The sequence below is a fragment of the Crassostrea angulata genome, chromosome 1 (genome assembly GCF_025612915.1).
Source record: "Crassostrea angulata isolate pt1a10 chromosome 1, ASM2561291v2, whole genome shotgun sequence".
NCBI lineage: Eukaryota > Metazoa > Mollusca > Bivalvia > Ostreida > Ostreidae > Magallana > Magallana angulata.
Window position 1 is genome coordinate 54,978,341 of NC_069111.1, and position 20,772 is coordinate 54,999,112.

General features: G+C 34.9%; 3 protein-coding genes across 3 annotated transcripts; 2 read left to right on the forward strand and 1 right to left on the reverse strand.

Moving 5' to 3' along the window:
• Positions 1-1,258: 1,258 nt before the first annotated feature.
• LOC128193037 (uncharacterized) lies at positions 1,259-7,815 on the reverse strand. The gene is made up of 2 exons (XM_052866224.1): positions 7,670-7,815; positions 1,259-7,382 (listed from the first exon to the last, which is right to left on the reverse strand). Exon 2 carries the CDS (start codon positions 7,274-7,276, stop codon positions 1,259-1,261), a length of 6,018 nt encoding a protein of 2,005 aa, XP_052722184.1. The 5' UTR covers positions 7,277-7,382; positions 7,670-7,815.
• Positions 7,816-10,572: 2,757 nt separating this feature from the next.
• LOC128161318 (uncharacterized) lies at positions 10,573-12,220 on the forward strand. Its single transcript, XM_052824576.1, has 2 exons — positions 10,573-11,296; positions 11,727-12,220. The coding sequence occupies exons 1-2, from the start codon at positions 10,573-10,575 to the stop codon at positions 12,113-12,115; spliced, it is 1,113 nt and encodes a 370-aa protein (XP_052680536.1). The 3' UTR covers positions 12,116-12,220.
• A 3,399-nt stretch (positions 12,221-15,619) lies between these two features.
• LOC128187722 (tripartite motif-containing protein 2-like) lies at positions 15,620-20,738 on the forward strand. Its single transcript, XM_052858226.1, has 2 exons — positions 15,620-15,723; positions 18,242-20,738. The coding sequence occupies exon 2, from the start codon at positions 18,251-18,253 to the stop codon at positions 19,880-19,882; it is 1,632 nt and encodes a 543-aa protein (XP_052714186.1). The 5' UTR covers positions 15,620-15,723; positions 18,242-18,250; the 3' UTR covers positions 19,883-20,738.
• The last annotated feature ends 34 nt before the right edge of the window (positions 20,739-20,772 follow it).

Here is a 20,772-nt window from a genome sequence, read left to right on the forward strand (position 1 = left end):
TTAGTTGACTTTTTTTATATTATGTTATTATAATAATCATGCAAGCAAAACATTACAACCGCCAAAAGTGTTTTGGGTTTTCCTGATTAGCACGTTTCAAACCATTATTTAATCAAAGTACTGAAGTACTGAAAGCCGGGCTCTTTTGGTGTGTCTTTATGCATATTGTGTAGTAAAGACTGAAAATCTCTCTCTCTCTCTCTCTCTCTCTCTCTCTCTCTCTCTCTCTCTCTCTCTCTCTCTCTCTCTCATGCTTTTAATGTCGGCAAAGCATCAGAGAGCGACCAAATTTTGTAAGCGGCTTTAAGCAAAAAATATGTCTGTCTAGTAGAAGTTAAAAAGTTTAACAGTATAATGCCTTGTGCATAGTTAACCCGAAACACGAGCACTTTTCTATCAACTTTATTCGTGCGTACTTGTGTATGTAGGTAAGAAGCTACAATATTACAAAGGAAAAATAACAGTACATATATCATTACCCAAAAAGCATGTTCCGCAAACACAGAAAATACTAAAAATGTTTAACATTAATGCAATACACAAATAACTATTATGTGTGTTTACTTGTTACAATACTATGCAACTTTATCGAGACTTATAAAAACTTCACTTAAGAAGTAAATACTACGGTATCTTAGAAAAGACTTAAATGTTATAACAAATGAGAATTGATATAATAATTAGTAAACTTTGATTAAAACAGCAAATAATTTGTAAACTTACATTTGTGACCTGACTGCAAACTACAGATACATTGGCGGTAAAACTGCACGGACTAACGCTCTTCAGTAAAGAAGTCAAATATATATACCCTAGAAATTAATTGAATTTCGAACCCGATGGAAAAAACAACATTGCCTATCGTAACAGCACACTCCCCGCCTAATATTAAATAAATATTACCAATAAAAAATTGTATAAACTGATAGAATTCATAGCGGAACGCTTTCAAACAAAGATAGTGCAGAAATTTCATGGAACATGAATGCAAAATATATTCACCATGGAACATGGGTAATAATCATACAAAGATACTTCAAAAATATCATTATGGAACATATATGCAAATTTTATATCTTCACCATGGAACATGGTTAAAAACTTAAGTTATGGACACTTGCAATGATCATATGAAATTTCACATGGTTTAAGAACAATCATTCATTGTGGAACACAATCAAAGATACACTATGGAACATAGTTACCAGTCATCAGATGTGGAGGTTCATTATAATTTTGTGGAACACAAATTTCACGATCAACAATTCAGCATCACCATTTCACTAATAGGACGCGTGTACATCACATTTTGTCCGTCTTTATGGACGCGAACGCGAGCTTTACGAACTTTACCATCGCTGCTTTGGTATGTTTCTGTTATAACACCAATAGGCCAGTCTGTTCGATGTACTGCACTGTCTTTTAAAAGAATAACGTCACCAACTTTTAAGTTTGGTCGATCATCTCTCCATTTCCGTCTGGGTTGAAGGTTCTGTAAGTAATCTTGTCTCCAGTGTTTCCAAAATATTTCGGAGAGAACTTGTACATGTTTCCACTGGGCGCGGTACATATCTTTGATGTTATCACTTTCCGGTATCACAGGTAAGTAATTCACTTTTCCAGTTAACAGCATCATAGGGCTAAGAACTAAAGTTGAATCCGGGTCAGATGAAATCTGCACTAAAGGTCTTGAATTAATAATAGAACACACTTCTGCCATAAACGTTGTCAAAGTTTCATGTGTTAATTGTTTGGAATTTAGATCAAGTAATATCGCATCAAGGATTCTTCTTGTCAGACCAATCATCCTCTCCCAGGAGCCACCCATATGCGAAGAATGAGGAGAGTTAAATATCCAAACTGTTCCATTTTCACGTAGATGTTTTTTAATCGGACCATCTTCAACATTCAGAGTTTGTATTCCTAATTCATCTGCTGCTCCTACAAAATTTGTACCCTTGTCTGATCTAAATACTTTGACCGGTCCACGTATTGCTTCAAAGCGTCGTAAGGCGTTGATAAAGGAAGAACTAGACATTTCTTCTATTACTTCGATATGTATGGCTCGTGTGGTTAAACAGCTGAACATGATTGCCCACCGTTTATTGTTTATTACTCCACCACGTGTCTTCCTTGCTAAAACTGTCCATGGACCGAATGTATCCACTCCTACTGTGGTGAATGGAGGACCAGGAGTAATTCTGTCAGAGGGTAAATCAGCCATTTTCTGTAATTCGAATTTTCCACGAAGTTTTCTACACGTGACACAATTGTGAATAAATGAAGACACCTCACGTTTTGCACCAATAATCCAGAGGCCATTCTTTCTAAGCACTCCCTCGGTAAAATGTCTTCCTTGGTGTCTAACTGAATCATGGTAGAATCGAATCAGGAGTGTTGAAACATGATGTTTATTTGGCAATATTATAGGATTGATTTCTCCAGTAGGTAACACATTCTTCACATTATTAAGTCTCCCACCTACGCGAAGTAAACCTTCACTGTCAATGAATGGGGAAAGGGTTGAAATCCGACTATCTTTTGAAACAGTTTTTCCATTTTGTAGAGAGAGTATTTCTTTGCTAAAACACTCTTTCTGTATTTCTTTCAACACAAATTTTTCAGCATCCTGACAGGATTGTACACTGATACTGTTTTCACACATATGCCATCCAGAACAAGAATGAGTTCTGTGCTTGAAAGACTTGATGACGTGTCTTAAACAGGCGACAAATTTGATAAAGGTTTTCCATTTAGAAAATTTCTCTGCAAGTTCAGTTATACAGTTCTTTGACATCTTAGTGGTGGTTTTCATGACTTGTACATCTGGACGAATTTCCTTGTCATCCTGTGGATCTATCAATGGGAAGTTATAGTTCTTATTAACCTCATTTTCTTCATGTTGTTCTAAAAGCCATTGAGGTCCTTGTAACCATTCACTATTCTGTAGCTGTTCACTCGAAAAGTTTCCTCGTGTCGCACAGTCGGCAGGATTTTTATGGGTCGGTACATAATTCCACTGGTCAGTAGAACTCACTTTTAAGATTTTGCTCACACGATTTGTCACATATGTATAGAATCTTTTCGATTGGTTGTAAATGTATCCAAGGACAACTTTACTGTCGGTGTAATATTTCACAACATTCGGTTTTACATCCAATTGTTCTAAAACAGTTTGTCCAATTTCTGAAGCAAGGACGGCTCCACTAAGTTCTAACCGTGGTATTGTATGTCCTTTCATTGGAGCTAGTTTGGCTTTTCCCAATATAAATCCCAAATGGCTTGCGTTGTCATCACCAGTGATTTTCAAATATGCAGTTGCTGCAATCGCTGTTTCTGACGCATCACAGAAGACATGTAATTCAATGTTGTTAACACAACTTAATGAAACAGGTAAGTACATCCTAGGAATTCTCAAGTCTTGTAAACACTGTAGAGATGATTTCCACTCTTTCCATTTGTGATCTATTGCGGTTGATAATGGTTGATCCCAATCGGCACCAACTGATTGTCGAAGAAGGATTTTCCCGGACAAGGTAATAGGTGACAAAAAGCCCAACGGATCAAAAATGCTATTCAGGAATGAAAGTAACCCTCTCCGAGTGTTTGGTTTTTCACTGTCTTGAATCTCAAACAAGAAACTGTCATGATTTAAGTCCCATGATAAACCGAGACTATGCTGTAGGGGTAAGACTGAGTTTTCTCCAAAGTGTACATCTCTAAGGTTCTTGTTTAAGTCCTCTTCACCGAAACTATTCAAAATCTCTCTATCATTCGAGGCAATCTTGTGTAATCGTAAATTGCCATTTTCTTTAAACACTGTTTTGGTTCTTTTAATCAAATCTATAACTTTTTCACGGGACGGTGAGGACACTAAACCATCATCTACGTAAAAGTTTCTATTTACAAAGTCTTTAACATCAGACCCATAAGTGTTTTCGCAATTCTCTACAGTTTTTCGTAATCTATATGTTGCTATGGCAGGAGACGGTGCATTTCCGAACACGTGAACGCACATTCGGTATTCAATAAGAGGAAGATCTGGATTATTGTTTTTATACCAGAAAAAACGAAGAAAGTCCCTGTGTTCTTTTTTCACGTAAAACTGGTAGAACATCTGTTCAATATCAGCAATTACAGCATATCGATCTTGGCGAAAACGCAATAATATTCCTATAAGACTGTTTGTAAGATCAGGTCCAGTCATCAACACTTTGTTCAGAGAATGTCCTTCATAGACTGCGGACGAATCGAACACTCCTCTCACTTGATTAGGTTTCTTAGAGTTGTATACACCAAAAATGGGTAAATACCACATTTCATTGTTGCTTTCATGATCGAGAACAGGAGCTATTTCTGCAGCACCACTATCAAACACTTTCTTCATAAATTCAATAAAATGAGTCTTTTTCACTTCATTTTTCTTTAAGCTAGCATCCAAAATTTGAGCTCTTCTCCATGCTTGAGATCGGTTGTTTGGCATCATGGGTTTCGGAGAACGAAAAGGAAGCGGAGCAATCCATTTTCCATTTTCATCCTTCTGAAATTCTTCATCCATAAGTGAAAGAAATTTACGGTCTTCTACAGACAAACCAATTTTGTCATCATCAGGGGACTTTTGAAACAAAGTGTCATATGTGTCTAAAGCTTGATGTTCTTTCACTTGAAAATGATTTTCACATGGATTGAATCGTGTCGTACGTCCATTGTTAAGAACGGAGGTTTTCATCACACGAACAAGGTCTGGGCGATGAACTTTTCCGAGACATACATCTCCGATTATGACCCATCCTAATCCTAGCTTTTGAGCGAATGGAGTTTTCTTTGGTCCAGTAATCTGATGAAACACATGATGTGCTTCTGGAACATCTCTACCAATCAATAGTTCAATGTTTACCTGTTTTTCTATTGGTGGAAGCTCATTGACAATTGAATTCAAATGATAATGAAAACGAGCAACATCTGGAGTAGGAATTTCCGATCTTTCATTTGGTATATCATCACATTCAATAGTTATTGGAAGTTCATATTGACAATCTTCATGCACTGATTGAACACACAGTCCTTCGATTCTTCTTCCTGTCATAGTTGTAGTTCCTGAACACGATGACAGAGAATATTGGGTGGAAGGGCCCTGAACATCCAGACGATCGCAAAGTCTAGGAGAAATGAGTGTTCTATTGCTTTGATCATCCAGTATAGCGTAGACTTTTATGGCTTTGTTAGGATTTTGACGTAGAAACAGATTCACTAACACTATTTTCCCACAAGAACGTCCTAAAGAGGGTTTGTCACACAACACGGTACATTTTGAGGCAACATTTTCTGATGCGTTATCCTCCCCGCCATTCTCTCTGACAGTTGAATGTTGGTTTTCAAAAGAGTTCGTTAATCTGTCAACATGCATCAATGTTCTATGATTATTACTGCCACATTTTTCACATTTCACTTTAACGTTGCAGTCTCTGGACATATGATTTGTTGATTCGCAACACTTGAAACAAATGCGCTTTTCTTTCAAAAACTTTCGTCGTTCTTCAAGTGGCTTTGATAGAAACTGTCTACAACACAACAATGAATGTTCAGCTTTATGAATAGGACAGCGTTTCATCGTTTCTTGTTGAACATATGTTTTGCGGTTCAGAATACTGTCTCGTCTATTTCCACGTGCAGGTGCTGAACTTGGGGCGATACGCGGGTTGTCATACACAAATGCTGGATCATTTTTCACTTCACTCATATCTCTAATGAAGTCAATAAACACAGACAGTGGTGGAAAGTGTACTTTATACTGCTTCTTGTACGTTGAGGCACGAGTTGTCCATTTTTCCTGAAGACCGTAGGGTAGTTTGTTGACGATAGGATTGATCCCGGAGGAAGTGTCAAAATATGACAACAGTTGTGAATAATGAACATCAGATTTTGTAGATTCTAACTCTGACAGTATGTCCAATAAATCATAAAGTCTGTTCATTTCTTTACTTGAAAGCTTTGGAAAGTTGTCTAACTTTTTCTTTATAGTTGCTTCAACCATCTCTGGGCGCCCGTATCTGTCGTGTAGACGTTCCCATATCCTCTGAAGTCCTCTTTCAGGTGCATGAACATTGGAAGCACGGATACTAGAAGCAAATGTGCTGGAGGTTGGCCCCAGCCACTTTACAAGCAAGTCCATTTCTTCAAATGGTGAAACATTAAGTTCATTCACAATGCTCTTAAAACTAGTTTTCCACACAATAAATGTTTCAGGACTATCACTGAACTTGGAAAATCTGGTTAATAGTAAGTCTTTCTTGAGGAGAAATTGCACAAGTCCTCCTAGAACCGAGTCGTCTTGTACTGTGCTGTGTAGTTGAGAGTTTGGAATGTTTGGAACAGGAGGATCCTGATCATAAAATCTATTTGGCTTTGGTGTTGCCTGAACTTTCAGTTTTTCTCTAGGTTTTTCTAAACATAATGATTCGGCATAAAATGGTTCCTTTTCTTGTGGGATTTTGTATTCACAATATTGTTCTTTATTCAATTTTGTTTTCAAATAGAGATCTTCAATTGGTTTTGGATCACTAAAATGTTGCGACACATATTGTTCTGTTAAGTCCTTTTTGTTAACAAAGGATCGTTGAGAGGATGCACTAGATGATTCACTGTCTGAAATTCTCTGTGATAAAACTTCAGCGGCTTCTAATTTCAATGCTTGAAGGCGAGTTAATACTGAGGTAACTACAGTCTCTTTTCTTTCAAACTCAATTTCACTTTTTCGGATCATTTCTTTGTCACTATTTCGAGTTAGAAATAACATAAAATCTTTGAACACAGCATTGTGCTTGGTACGAACTCTCTTCAACTCATCTTCTATCTTCCTAAGTCTCTGTAAATCACCAACTTCAGCTTTGTCCAGATTTATCAATAAATCTTCCATCTTTGTCCAATGTTTTTGTAACTTTTTTTGAAAATCATGAAGTTGACTTTGGTAAAATCCTTTACCTGCTGCCGTTTTTGTTCGTGCTCTTGCTCCGAGTGATTTCGGGATGGCATCGATAGTTTTCTCATCTGCTTCATGAAGAGATTGTTGATCTTTTTTATGGTCTAACTGTCCTATATCAGGATTCTGCTGAATTTCAGTTATCCCTGGGTCAGGGTCTTTGACGTTACCTGGATCAGGTTGTTCGTTTTGTCCTGGATCAGGGTGTTCGTTTTGTCCTGGAGCAGGTTTCTTTTCCTCCAACAAATCAGGTTCCCGTACAGTATCTGTTTCTCCTGGATCAGGGTTTGATGCCATGGTATACGAAATCTTCTTACTATAATGCCTTGTGCATAGTTAACCCGAAACACGAGCACTTTTCTATCAACTTTATTCGTGCGTACTTGTGTATGTAGGTAAGAAGCTACAATATTACAAAGGAAAAATAACAGTACATATATCATTACCCAAAAAGCATGTTCCGCAAACACAGAAAATACTAAAAATGTTTAACATTAATGCAATACACAAATAACTATTATGTGTGTTTACTCGTTACAATACTATGCAACTTTATCGAGACTTATAAAAACTTCACTTAAGAAGTAAATACTACGGTATCTTAGAAAAGACTTAAATGTTATAACAAATGAGAATTGATATAATAATTAGTAAACTTTGATTAAAACAGCAAATAATTTGTAAACTTACATTTGTGACCTGACTGCAAACTACAGATACATTGGCGGTAAAACTGCACGGACTAACGCTCTTCAGTAAAGAAGTCAAATATATATACCCTAGAAATTAATTGAATTTCGAACCCGATGGAAAAAACAACATTGCCTATCGTAACAGCACAAACAGTTACTGCCTTGAATTTTGCAACAAGCATTATATATTCAATCCCTGTTTCTTCATCGCGCAGCAAAGTAGTTCATGGAAATTCATGCGCATAGTATGTGTCCAAAATGCATAGTAATGTTTTAAAAACACGTTATTAATAAGAAAACTAAAAAAGATAGATGATTTATTCGAAATTTTAAAAAAAAGAAACAAAATGCCAACACTTTTGACAAAACGTGGCTCTTTGTGTAACTATTTGGTATAGCGGAAGCTTTACCTTGACGCTGTTTGGTTTTTTGTTTATTTGTGCTATTTATAGTAACATTGGCGATTTGCCTGCCTATAGCCAGGACTCTGCTTTCAGCAGAGCCCGGCTAAAAATGAAATAGGGATACCAAATTATGCATGAGAGAACAAGATTATTCAAAATATTCAATTCAGAATGAATCAAACTTGAAATAATAACACAAATCAAATTGTTTAAAAGCCATAAAAATCGTTTTTGTTCTAAAATCACAATCTATTTAGTCAGCAAGTTATAATTCGGTTTGAAACGTGCTATTCGGGGAAACCAAACACCTTTGGAGTTGAAATAAATATTCCCTAAACGGTGATTATACTGATGAAGTGTCTTAACAAAAATGCAACAAATTACAAAATGAAAAAAATTGATCCCCATGTGCAGCATATCGATGATGTGAAGGTTGCCTCGAATTCATGCCTGTAATTCAAGGGTAAGTTTTATCCATGTTACATTTTCCTTAGGGTACGATTTCTCCTGATACCTCTTTACTGTTTGTTTTGCATCGGTATCTGTTGATTTTGCAAATGGGCTGTTGATTTTGAAAAAAAGAGGCTATTGCGTTTGTTTTAAGTTGGTCTGTTTCGTATTTAAGCACGTTTTTAAAGAAAAGTTGTTCGTTTAGCATTAACGTCTTTTTTTACCCTCCCTCCCCCGCCCCCATAATTATGGTCCGTATGAACTACTGTAGATTGTATTTTATTGTTAATATTACATTAATCTGTAGAACTTTCTTCAGTAATTAAAACGTAAAAAATTATGGTATTGTCAATCATTACAATATTGAGAACAAAAAGTACATTTCTCCATACATTGAATGTAACTGCAGCATATATGGAAGTCTGACTTCGGTCATCGCTCTCAATATAGTTAAAGTTTCGATCTACCCCATGCAAAACAGCCCATGTATTAAATTGCATTAATCATTTAAGGAGGCTGGATGATCAACAACATAACGAAGTGCACTACCTTAAGTTTTAGGATATCATTTGTTTAGCATTAAACAATTGCTAAGTAAAGAAAAGATCTATATACGAGGGTTGTCCAAAAAGTTCGTGGACAATCGCGTTTTTGTCATTTTAAATGGGTTTATTTATACATATTGTATATCTAAATCTTTGTCATAAAATTTCAAATCAAACTAAAGTGGTTTTGAATGCATGGAAATATAGTAAAATTTTAATCTATCAAAGGGTCGCGGAAAGTACGCATGGCCCAGCGTAAAAATTGTCCAAACTTTGTAATTGAGTTTTTAGATATAAATATTTGCAGTTTTTATAAAACATTTCAAAACTTCCTAATCTTCTATTTTGACGTAGTCTGTATGGTGTACGTCATTTTCATATGTCGTTTGAAAATATTTTCAAACCAGCAGAGGACTTTTAAAAGATATTACGGCAACAATATGTCTTTAAAATTGCCTGAAAAAGCGACATCATCTGAGCGCACGGAACAGCGCGCCATCATAAAATTGTGTCGACTGAAGTATGAAACAGATAGAAACAAAACAAACGATTAAGGAAACAGGAAAAACATCAAAATGGTTCGAGTTTACTTATCCACAAGTGGCACAAGTGATATTTTGATGGAATATGCGATTGTACCCTCTGACCAAACGGTGAATGCAGCATATTACTCTCAGATAGACCTAGGACTACGACGTTATAGAAAAGTCGTTATAATTAATCGTCAGACTGGGCCGTGCGGTTTGTATAGGCAATGTATATACATTTATAACTCCATAACAAAAATGTACATTACTCTGATTTTTATACATATACATTATTATACTCTATATTACAATATTATAATACTTTCCTGATAATGGCGCTGTTATTTTGAATAAAATTACATGTGTCCACGAACTTTTTGGACAACCCTCGTATTCTACCTATTAAATTTATATTTAATTTTTAGAATTTTTTTTCTGGAGGAGATCAATACAGTCTAAAATATATTGAATGAATAAACAATTTTTTTTAATCCGATTAGCTGAACATCGGATATTTCATATTTTGTAGCTGAGCGTAAAATGAAAATGATTTAACAGGCAAGCATCAATTAAATTGGCATTTTGTTGTTTACATTCTTTAAAATGATTTACATGGATTTTTTTCTATAACATTCATGTTCTGTGATTTGAACATTTTCCTTTGACGTCCCAAAGTGGATTCAGGTGTATTTTCTCAGTAAAAAACCCCAGATAATAGCTATTTCAAGGCTAAACGTGAACTATTGGAATATTTTATTTTTAAAATGGCAGGGATTATTTATATGTTCGTCCCACTTAGTCTTGATAGTGGAAGAAACTTAACTAGTTTCCTGGCATAGCGTTTGTTTTTTAACACTTTTCTACATGCCTTCCCTTTTTTGGACATCTGTTAAAACTTTAACCTTCGCGATAAGGTATATAAATACTAGGATCTTCCGTAATTAAGTAACAGTCGTTCTATATGCCATCCTTAACATGTTATCGTACTTAATCTTCGCCGAACTCCTTTGTGTCATACAAACGAGTAGGTTCTCTAGTCTAACTGACACTGGAACTCAGAATGTCACCTTACGGGATGAAGCAATAGCCACAAAGACCGATGTTTTCAGACAGTTGTTGAACCAGGAGACTCTGATTCGAATGTCACTGGTAAAAGATGTCCAAAGTCTCGTCAAGGATATGGTAGAAATTAAAGAAGTCATGACTACCAGTAAAAAACAACTCCATGATGGGGAAAAAGAAATCTTAAGCTTAAAGAATGAAGTACATTCATTGAAAACCGAGAACCAGAAGTTAAAAGAGCAAGCTGTGAAAATTCAAGAAGCTAATAATCACAAGTTTAGTGAAATTGGTGAAAATCTTACAGAAGTTTCAAACAGCTGTGCTCAGTATGAAACTTATGTGAATAAGGGAATTAAAGATTTTGAGAAAAATGCATCCATGATTCTAAGTGACATGAAGATAGAGGTTCGCTATCTCTCTTTGACGTTACTGGAATTGAATAAACATACCATGGAACTTAATGTGTCCTTTCCGAATATGATAGAAGGCAAATTGACTGAGTATACAGCAAACGTAAATAGATCTGTCAGTGATATAAACCACAAATTGCTTATTTCAAAGGATTACCAGGAACAGTTGGCGTATAACTTGTCATTACTGGAAAACGACCAAACCAGCTTAAAGAAAATTATTTCAGGTACATATTAACTTTTTAACTTCATAACAGTTATTTGATCGAATATCAAGTTTTTAGAAATAATTGGTTATTCTTTAGATTTTGCTAATTGAATAAGATCTCTTTAATGAGAAAAACTTAATACGAGTCAAATTAGACGATGAGTGGTCCCTAAAGGGGGCAGTTTTATCTGAAGTTGTAAGCCACTTCGTTGTAGAGATTATTTTATAGAAAAATGCTATTTTACCTCTTCCAGTTTAAAATATCATCATAATTTAAAACCATTAAATACCATTAAACTATATACAGATTTGCTTTTTAATGGGGAAAGATAGAATGAAACACCCTGTATTATTGTATGTATTATTAGGCATTAAATTTTTTTAGCAATAATTCTTTTTCACTACTAGTATTTCATCCATACTAATGTTATATTTATTCATTTCTTTAGCTACAAAGACAGGAGTGGGTTTCACTGCTGGTGTGACGACGAGATCTGACTGGGCAGGAGACATCTTGGTGTTCCCTCACGTTGTCACCAATAATGGAAACGGATACAATCCGAACACCGGGAAATTCACCGCCCCCACGGACGGGACATACGTCTTCTTCCTCACAGTTGTTTCTAACGGCAATAAGTTTATATATATGAATATTGTTTACAATGGTGCAGATAAAGTCCGAACAATAGGTCATGAATCTGCAAGATATATGACGGGAACAAACATGGCGGTTCTTCAGTTGGTCAAAGGGGACTCTGTTTGGGTCAGTCGGCGACATGGAAAAGGCTATTACTCTGATAGTGCACCCTATACAACCTTTTCTGGTTTCCTTCTGTAATGAAAACTGATGATTCAAATTTATGTGTAAAAATTGTAGATTATGTAAAAGTATTATAGTGGAACCCTTTTCTTTACAATCACAGAATAAACGGAAACAATTGTTGCGTGTGTGTCATCTGTAATCATTATAACCACAAAAAGAGAAAAATCTTTCAAAGCTCACTGCCTAAACGGAAGCGGAATAGGCATATTGATGCACTAATTTACAAGATAATTCTAAATGAAAAATACGTTTTTCAACAAGTGAAACTCTTGGTTTGATACTGCTGGAGGATCAACACTAGCATGTTGTGTGCCTGTGTTGAAGCCTCAAAACGTTAAACTGATCTTTTATTAGAAGTCATATACTTCACCGTTTGTTTTCAACAGCCGATGGTTTAAGTATATCGGACTTCTGATAAAAAGTAATTCCGATCCCAGGCGCATAGAAAACCTTTCTTTAAATGTTTACATCTTATACCTCCTGACTTACAAAACCAGATTAATTGATAAACATTGGAAAATTAATTATATTTTTACAATTTCTTTTGTCTTAAAAATTTAAAGAAAATTATTTTTCAATATTCTTTCAATTTCTTAACAATGTATGTAGCGTAAAACCAACGTTGCACTGACGTCTATATGACTATAATGATACTTGACAAGTCAGAGTAAGTTTTAAGCAACACCATCCAGTGAATGAAATTACAAGGTAATAAATATACTTGGACGGAACAGTGACGTATAACATACGTCACTGGACGAAAATACATGTAGTAACATATGATGGTAAAAACAACTTTCAAGAGTTTGAAGGCTCGTCAAGATTTAGAACACTTTATTGAATGCAAATCTTCCCACGCTGATAATGAACTATATTTAAATTTGAATTCAAATTAAAATTATGTTTTAATCCCACCATTCTTTCATATCGAAGTTTTTTTCTGTTTATTTAAAAATTTCAGGCAATAATCATTAATACGAAACGGTTGTAATGTTAATCAAATATCATGTATGAAAGACTTAAATTATTTAAAAGCTTGTAGTAGGATTATTTAAAAATCAATGTTAAAATTATACCACATAAATAAAAAGAATTAGTTTGGTAACTGTCGCAATTATCAGTTACAAAATCAATAATCACTTTAACAAATTATGTCATTGTGAAGATCATAAAGAGTTAAATACTAAAACGTGCGAGTCAGTACTACTCGACACTTTTAACGTTTAAACTAGTATTCCCTAAACACGTATCTGGTGATAAATGATAGAGTATCTCAAAAATACCGCAACAAACGTGACCATAAACTAAATTCGATCTCCATGTGCAGCATATGGATGATTGGAAGGTCACCTCAAAGTCATTAGGACGGCTGGACTTGGGAAATTGTAGCAAATTGAAATGCAGTTTATCCTAAATAAAGCATAGAAAAAAACTATGATTTCATTCACTCATACGTAACATGATATTGTCGTTTATTAGTACATTGCCTATAGGTTGCGAAACATGAAGATAATAATCATTAACATGTTAAAAATAAAAACCTTTTAGTGAGAAGATGAGTATCCCTGCTCCAAACACATATAGAACTAAATAGGGGTAAACGCTTAGTACTTGTGTACTAACGTTCCGGTGAGGAAGACAAAGTCAAAACAGAAACAAAATGCCCTCCTATCAGTAACTTGTCTAAATGTCTAAACGACGTTGTAAAATGTTTGGTGGCACGTCAGATAGGCCACGTAAACGTCTGCTTGACTTTTAAAGGATTCCTTATGGTGTTTTTTTAACGAATTTCTTATGCAATCACAAATAAGTTTCGCATAACAAAAATAGCTAAAACTTTTAGAATATCAGCAGAACATAGATGTATTACAAATAAGACCAGATTCTGAACTATTAACGTATAATTTGTCTATGTGACGTCAGTTATTTTAAAGAATATATTATGATTTTTAGTTTCTCTGTGTCAGTGCGATTTCACTGGCTAGAAGAGTGTATTTATGCTCGAAATTAAACATTCTTTCCTTCATCGCCGGAAAAAGTATATAATATAAATAAAGATAATTTTCAAGAAAAATACTTAATTGAACGACGGTTCACGACCTCACTGGTAGAACTGAATTTAATCTATCAGTGAGTCCCTATTAAGATCATGCTTAAACCTATCAATCCGTATTAAAGATTTTGAGGGGTTTTTTTTATTTAAAGCCACAATTCTTTAAATAAAACGATTGTATTTCTTTTTACATAAAATTGACAGAAAAATACAAAAATATGTATGAGACCAAGGTTATTCAAAATTGTAAAGTCAGGTTAAATCGATGTTGAATCATACTATATTAATAAAAGTGTTTTTGAGTTTTGTAATTTTTTTCCGTTTTAAAATAATTCCACGTCAAAGTGATAATCCTAAACCATTAAATATCAAACTAAGGTTTGAAACGTGCGAATCAGAAAATCTGACACTTTCGACGTTTAAATTTGGATTCCCAAAATACGTATCTGGTAACAATACTGCAACAAACAACAAAATTAAAGTAAATTCGATCTCCCTGTGGAGCGTGTCGATAATGGGAGGTCGCCCTCAAGTCATTGGGATGCTCATTAATAACTTACATGTACGTTATATAATATACACTTCAATGGTACATGTGATAATATTAGTCACTAACATGTTAAAACCTTTTCGGTGAGGAGATGAGTATTCCTGCACCAAAAACCTATAGAAATAAATATTAAAAAATGTACTTATGTTTACCTTCTAAAGAGGAATACGTTAGTCAAAGCAGCAGCATAATGTTGTTGATATCAGTCACTCGTCTAAACGACCTTGTTAAACCTTTGGGTGACACATCAGTCAAGTCATGCAAACTTCTGCTTGACGTTTGAAAAGATACATTCGTTTTAGGGGTCGATTTGCTTTATAATCACAAATTGATTACATAAATAGGTAAAACTGTAAAAATCAGCAAATCTTCAACATTCTAACTATTTCAACAAAATTCTTAACTATTATTTAACGAAAGCTTGGTCTTGGACGTCTGCTATTTGGTTACATGTTAAGTGTTACTTTATTAGAATTTAATTATATTCGAAATTTTCTTTTTGTTTTCATCACTGTATGAATCAAAACTGCATTAATAAATAATGGACACAGCATGCTATATGAAAACGTATAACAAAGACGATTATATCTGTGTTGCAATGCAGAGAAAGAAACAGATTTACAATGAATTTATTATGCAAACCAAAAAAAAACTTGTGTATGTTACCAGTAGGTATATGTGTTTATAAAAAGTTAATTTGCAAAATGCTATTTAGCACCGACAACAAAACATTAAACATCACAGAACTGATCCTAATTTGTGCAAACAAAAGATATATCAAAAACCATTCTAGGGTACATATACATGCTCTTCTGCAATGCAATACTTTTATCCATGATGCATCATTAATAAATCTGATCTAGTTTCTTTTCAACCCGGTATACAGTTTAAATACCGAGACTATTTAATCAGCACAAGATAATGTCAGACTGTATTTGATGAATTACTGGACGATGGCTACATACACCAAAGGTTCTAGATGGGAGAAATTTTGAAGAAAAAACCATCGTGTGTATGAAGGTACGTGCGTTAATGGTAATTTTTTTAAAATTCCAAAAACATGTATTATAAGTTACGTCTAGTAATAGAAAGTTTTCTGAAGCTTCTTTAAATATATATATTTATCACATGTTTATCTCAATATGCGGTGGATATCACTCATGGGATAAACTTTTGATATTCCATTGTGCGTTCTTACGCCACGTAACGTCATAATTAAACATTACGTAGCTTTAAGGGATGAATGACGTAGAATGAAAAAGTAACAGAATAATTTAGCTGAAAAGTGTAGAGACATAACTATGAAGCACTTTTGATCAATTCTATGTCAGAATCAATGATTCATCAAAGGGTCTGGCCACGCCAAAATTGACACCCGTTGCTATGACAACAAGGCCAAGAAACAGAAAAAACAGGAAAAATTGAAGATGATTTTGATATGCTGTAATTCCTGATTTTAGAAATTTTAGCAATTGTTTTTGTTGGATTTTGTACAAACATGCCTAAGATTTTATTGTATACTATAAAAAAAACTTTGTAATTCAACAAAGAAGTGTTGTTGCTAAGGAAATTAAAGTTGCGTAGAAAATCACACAGAAAATCTTACTTTTTGAAAAGTCCATACCAAAGGCAATATTATTTAGCAAATGCCAGATTTTTTTCGAGTTGCTTTCAAGTTCAGGACATACTTGATATTTTCTCACCAATTGGTATAAGTTATCTATACTTTTTATACCAATAATACCCATTCAAATATGCCGTAAAATATTAGAATATACCTTATTTTTTAGCTTGTTACCATAGCAATGGTTCTCAATTTTTATTTATAAATTCCTAATTGCACAACCATAATTGTGTATACCAAAAAGTTTAAGATTTATATTTTTAATTCAAATTAAATGAAGAAATTATGTTTTGAAATTTCTCTTAAGTTACCATGGAAACCCTTTAAATATATGTGTTTCTCCATAATTTGTTTTCTTTTTCTTGAAAATGACTAAGTTTTTTATCTAATATATTCTACCCTTGAGGCCCCAAGTTGTGCACATTACTTACAATATGTTCTAAAGTAAGCATTAAAATGTCATTTTTACATCTTTTCCCTTTGTTACCATGGCAACGGGACCACATAGCAACAAATAAATTGTTTTCGACCTTTTTTACTCATCAAAGTGTATCAAATTGTAAAGTATGAGGAATTCCGTGAATATGCGTGGCCACCGAATTTTGATTCTTACATAGAATTTATCTTAAACACTGTTTCATTTTTTTCATAAATTAATAACAATATGTAAGAAAATTAAATACCTATCTGTTACACTCCAAGGAACTTTTTTTCGAGCGTAAGGTTGTTGACGTCTAAAAACGAAGGTGTTGTGTGGCTCACAATTACAATGTTTACGGAGAATATTGATTTTTAAGGAAGGAGTCTTTTATGGTTTTCGACTTGTCAAACGTAAAATTGTTTAATTGTTCATTAAATCAAGATGAAAGGAAATTATAATAGAATATTTTTCTTTCTTTTTTATTATCGTACAACTTGGCATAGAAAAGGTAATCAAAGTTTAGAATCTAACAAGGACTATATTTTTGGCGTGATATTGGCGTAGGAAAATATCACATATTGCGCAATTCAGAATTGCTGCAGATTAATGAGTCTGGTTTAGCATTCTAAAAACAATAACATTAATGTTGGATTTTTTCACTAATGTAAACTAATGATGATATGATACTTGGGTTTCAGAATATGTGTTTAAAATATAATTTGCCTATCAAACTACATTTTTGTAGGCTTTTTAAAGTGCCCTTCTATACACTGATTTTTGTGAAAAAATCACTAAAATCAGTTTTTCTCTCTTATTAAATGGTCAATATATTAGCTTTTCTGTCAATTTATATCTTTTTATAAAGTCTTTATTATACATAAAAATCATAAATATTTTATTTTTGGAAGCATGAAAAAATAATAAAAATTCCCTCAAAATTTAAGAAAATTAGAGGAAATGCGGGCTAAGCAATATCAGTTTTATTATAAATAGTTATTCCAATTTAGTAGTATAAGCTGATAGACATTCTAATGTTCTATCATTTCATTGAAGAATAGAATCTTCATATCTTAAATAAATGACTACAGAACTACAAAGAGCTACACTTGTTTTTATCATCCTTTACGTTGAGGAAAAAGGTAGTGACCTTGACCTGCTCTTATGCGAAAACAAAAAGGTCAAATTTGATAAAACTGATAGAATCATTTTGTAATATGATCCGTTTGACTGTGTCAAAATTTCATGAATTTCTTATTATAAGAAGTATGTCTGATAAAGAGAAGACTCCTTCCTTAACAAAATACGTTGAAATATGTGATAAAAAGAATCTTTCACGATTTGCAATGGTATATGGTTTTTATCCAACTCGTTGTGTATTTTCTATCCCCTCGCCAAGGCTCGGGAATAGAAAACACACTACTCGTTGGATAAAAATCATATACTATCGCAAATCGTGAGAGATCCTATATTTATTCCATTCTCTTTGTTTTCAGAAATAAACGATGGGAAACATTTCTTCAACCTGTGATCTATGTTCTAGACCAGCGACACAGTCTTGCAACAACTGCAGAGTTTCCCTGTGTAGAAACTGCACCAGTAACCATGCCAGTGGATGTTCTAGCCGACATCATGAGATTGTCCCTTTTGGACAAGACAGAGGACGGAGAGCTTACCCTCGGTGTATTATCCATACCCACAGGGTAACCGAAGGACATTGCCACAATTGTCAAATCCCAGTCTGTATGGAATGCGTCACAGGTCGTCATAGTGGCCATGTTATTGAAACCTTGGAAGACGTAATTGCCACAAGGAGAGAAATTATTAGAATAGAGACAGATGAAATTGAGTCCATTTTGCGAAATGAAGCACAACAGTTATCTGATATCGATCAAGACATTCAAAGAGCCAAGCCCAACTTTGTAGAATTGGGTGTACAAGCAAGGGATCTGAGACAACAATGGCATGGAGAAATAGACGGAATTTTTGACAACCTGGAATACTTGATCCAAACTTTCAGAAAATATAAACTTGATACCTTGAATCACTACCGATCCAAAATAAAATGCAGGAATTCTAATATGGCACACATTGTACAGGTAAATAGAGAACTCCTGGGGTCCAGCAATGTGTCTGAAATATACAACTACCGACCTAGGCTGACAGATCTCAGGGACGTCCCTCAGAGACCAGAACTGAAAGAACCCTCTCTGAAAACAACATTTATCCAAGGAACGGAGCGGAAAATGGAGTTCGGAAAATTTGTCAATTCATTGACAATGACTTCGTTACTCAGTATGCAAGATGAGCTATATCTATCAGATTTACTAGCAGAGCCAATAGTCATTGCAGTCATTTCCACTCAAATAAATAACAGACATCTGTGTAGATTAGCTTGTGTCGGGTCGGACAGAGCTTGGGTTTGCGGACAGGACAAAACCATCACATTAGTGGCCCTGGAAGGATCTGTTCGAGATACTGTCATCAGCACATGTAACGACTTTCCTGGAGATATACAACTGAACAGAGAGGGAGAACTGGTGTACAGTGACGTTGCTCATCAGAGAGTGAACGTTGTTAGGAATGGGAACACAGAACCGCTGATAACTACCCAGGACGACTCGTTTCCTTATAACCTGTGCTGTACCATATCGGGGGATATCCTGATTGGCGTGGGTCACAGATCTGCTAACAGCCATCCAAAGATAGTCCGATATCGGGGAGAGAGAAGGGTGATGGAAATTTATAAAGATGAACACGGAAATCCAATTTTCCAAGGTGCTCACATCTCAGTAACCGAAAATATCAATGGCGACATCATTACAACAGATGCCAATAGTAAAGCAGTGGTTGCTCTGGACAACACTGGAAGGGTCAAGTTCCGGTACAACCAAAGTCCGCCAGGAAGGGAGATGCCCTTTTGTCCGGGAAAAGTCGTAACGGACTCGGTGGGTCGTATCATTGTAGCAGATGACAACCATTGTCTACACATCCTCGATCAGAACGGGAGGTTTCTGCGTTGTGTGGACAACTGTGGACTTGATCGTCCCAGCGGACTCAGTTTGGACAGTGAGGGGAGGTTGTGGGTGGGGTCGTATCATACTGGGGAGATCAAGGTGATAAAGTACAAAAGCTGAAAGTTGAAGGCTGCTTTAAATGAAATACGAGTGGAGATATTCTATGCAGAAAAAATGTTCTTTTCCTATTGGACATTCAATTAATTACGTCAAACACAAGGTCGGGATTCTTCACAGATAACGTAATGAAATAGGCATGATAAATTGCAACCAAAACCAGTGGGAAAGTATAAAATAGAAACCATAACATTCTCCCTGAGAGTATGTACATGTTTTTATAAACCATTACTTGAGGCATGGAACTTTTCACATTCGAACTTTTGAAACATAAAGAAGAAAGCTACATGTAATTTGGAAATCGTTTAGACCAGGCTCTTGTAGTGATTGTAGAAATTTAAGGTGGTATGGGACACCTCCATATTGTGACATATTTCCGATCGGAATAAACAAGGGAATCAAGTATAATTTTATAAATCTTTTCTTTCCCAAATCTGTTACTTAAAGCCCCTTTCACAATTGGCGCACGAGCACTTTACAACACTTTACGATCGGGATTTTTTGGCTTCGCGCGAGCTATGATACGTTGCACGAGGTCTCGCATTCGTTGTATGCGTTTTTGTGGTTGCGTCAAGTCTTCTAAAAATACTGGAAATGCACTCTATTCAGACGCGACCGAATGCGATCTAAATGTCTGCAATGCAACGCATGAGCATTACTACGAACTTTTTACAACGTTTTGTGTACTGTCTCGCAAGAGCGATGCACGACTTTTAATGATCGTAAGATAAATTGCAGCTGTTTATGCGTTTGTTGTTCGACCACGAGACTGTTGCTCAACGTGTCTCGTGTAATCTTGCAATGTTTTACGATCATTGCAAGATTCATCACTTTCAGTTACTAGTATATACTGAATACAGGGTTATTTCCGCCCCGTAACATAAATTGCACCA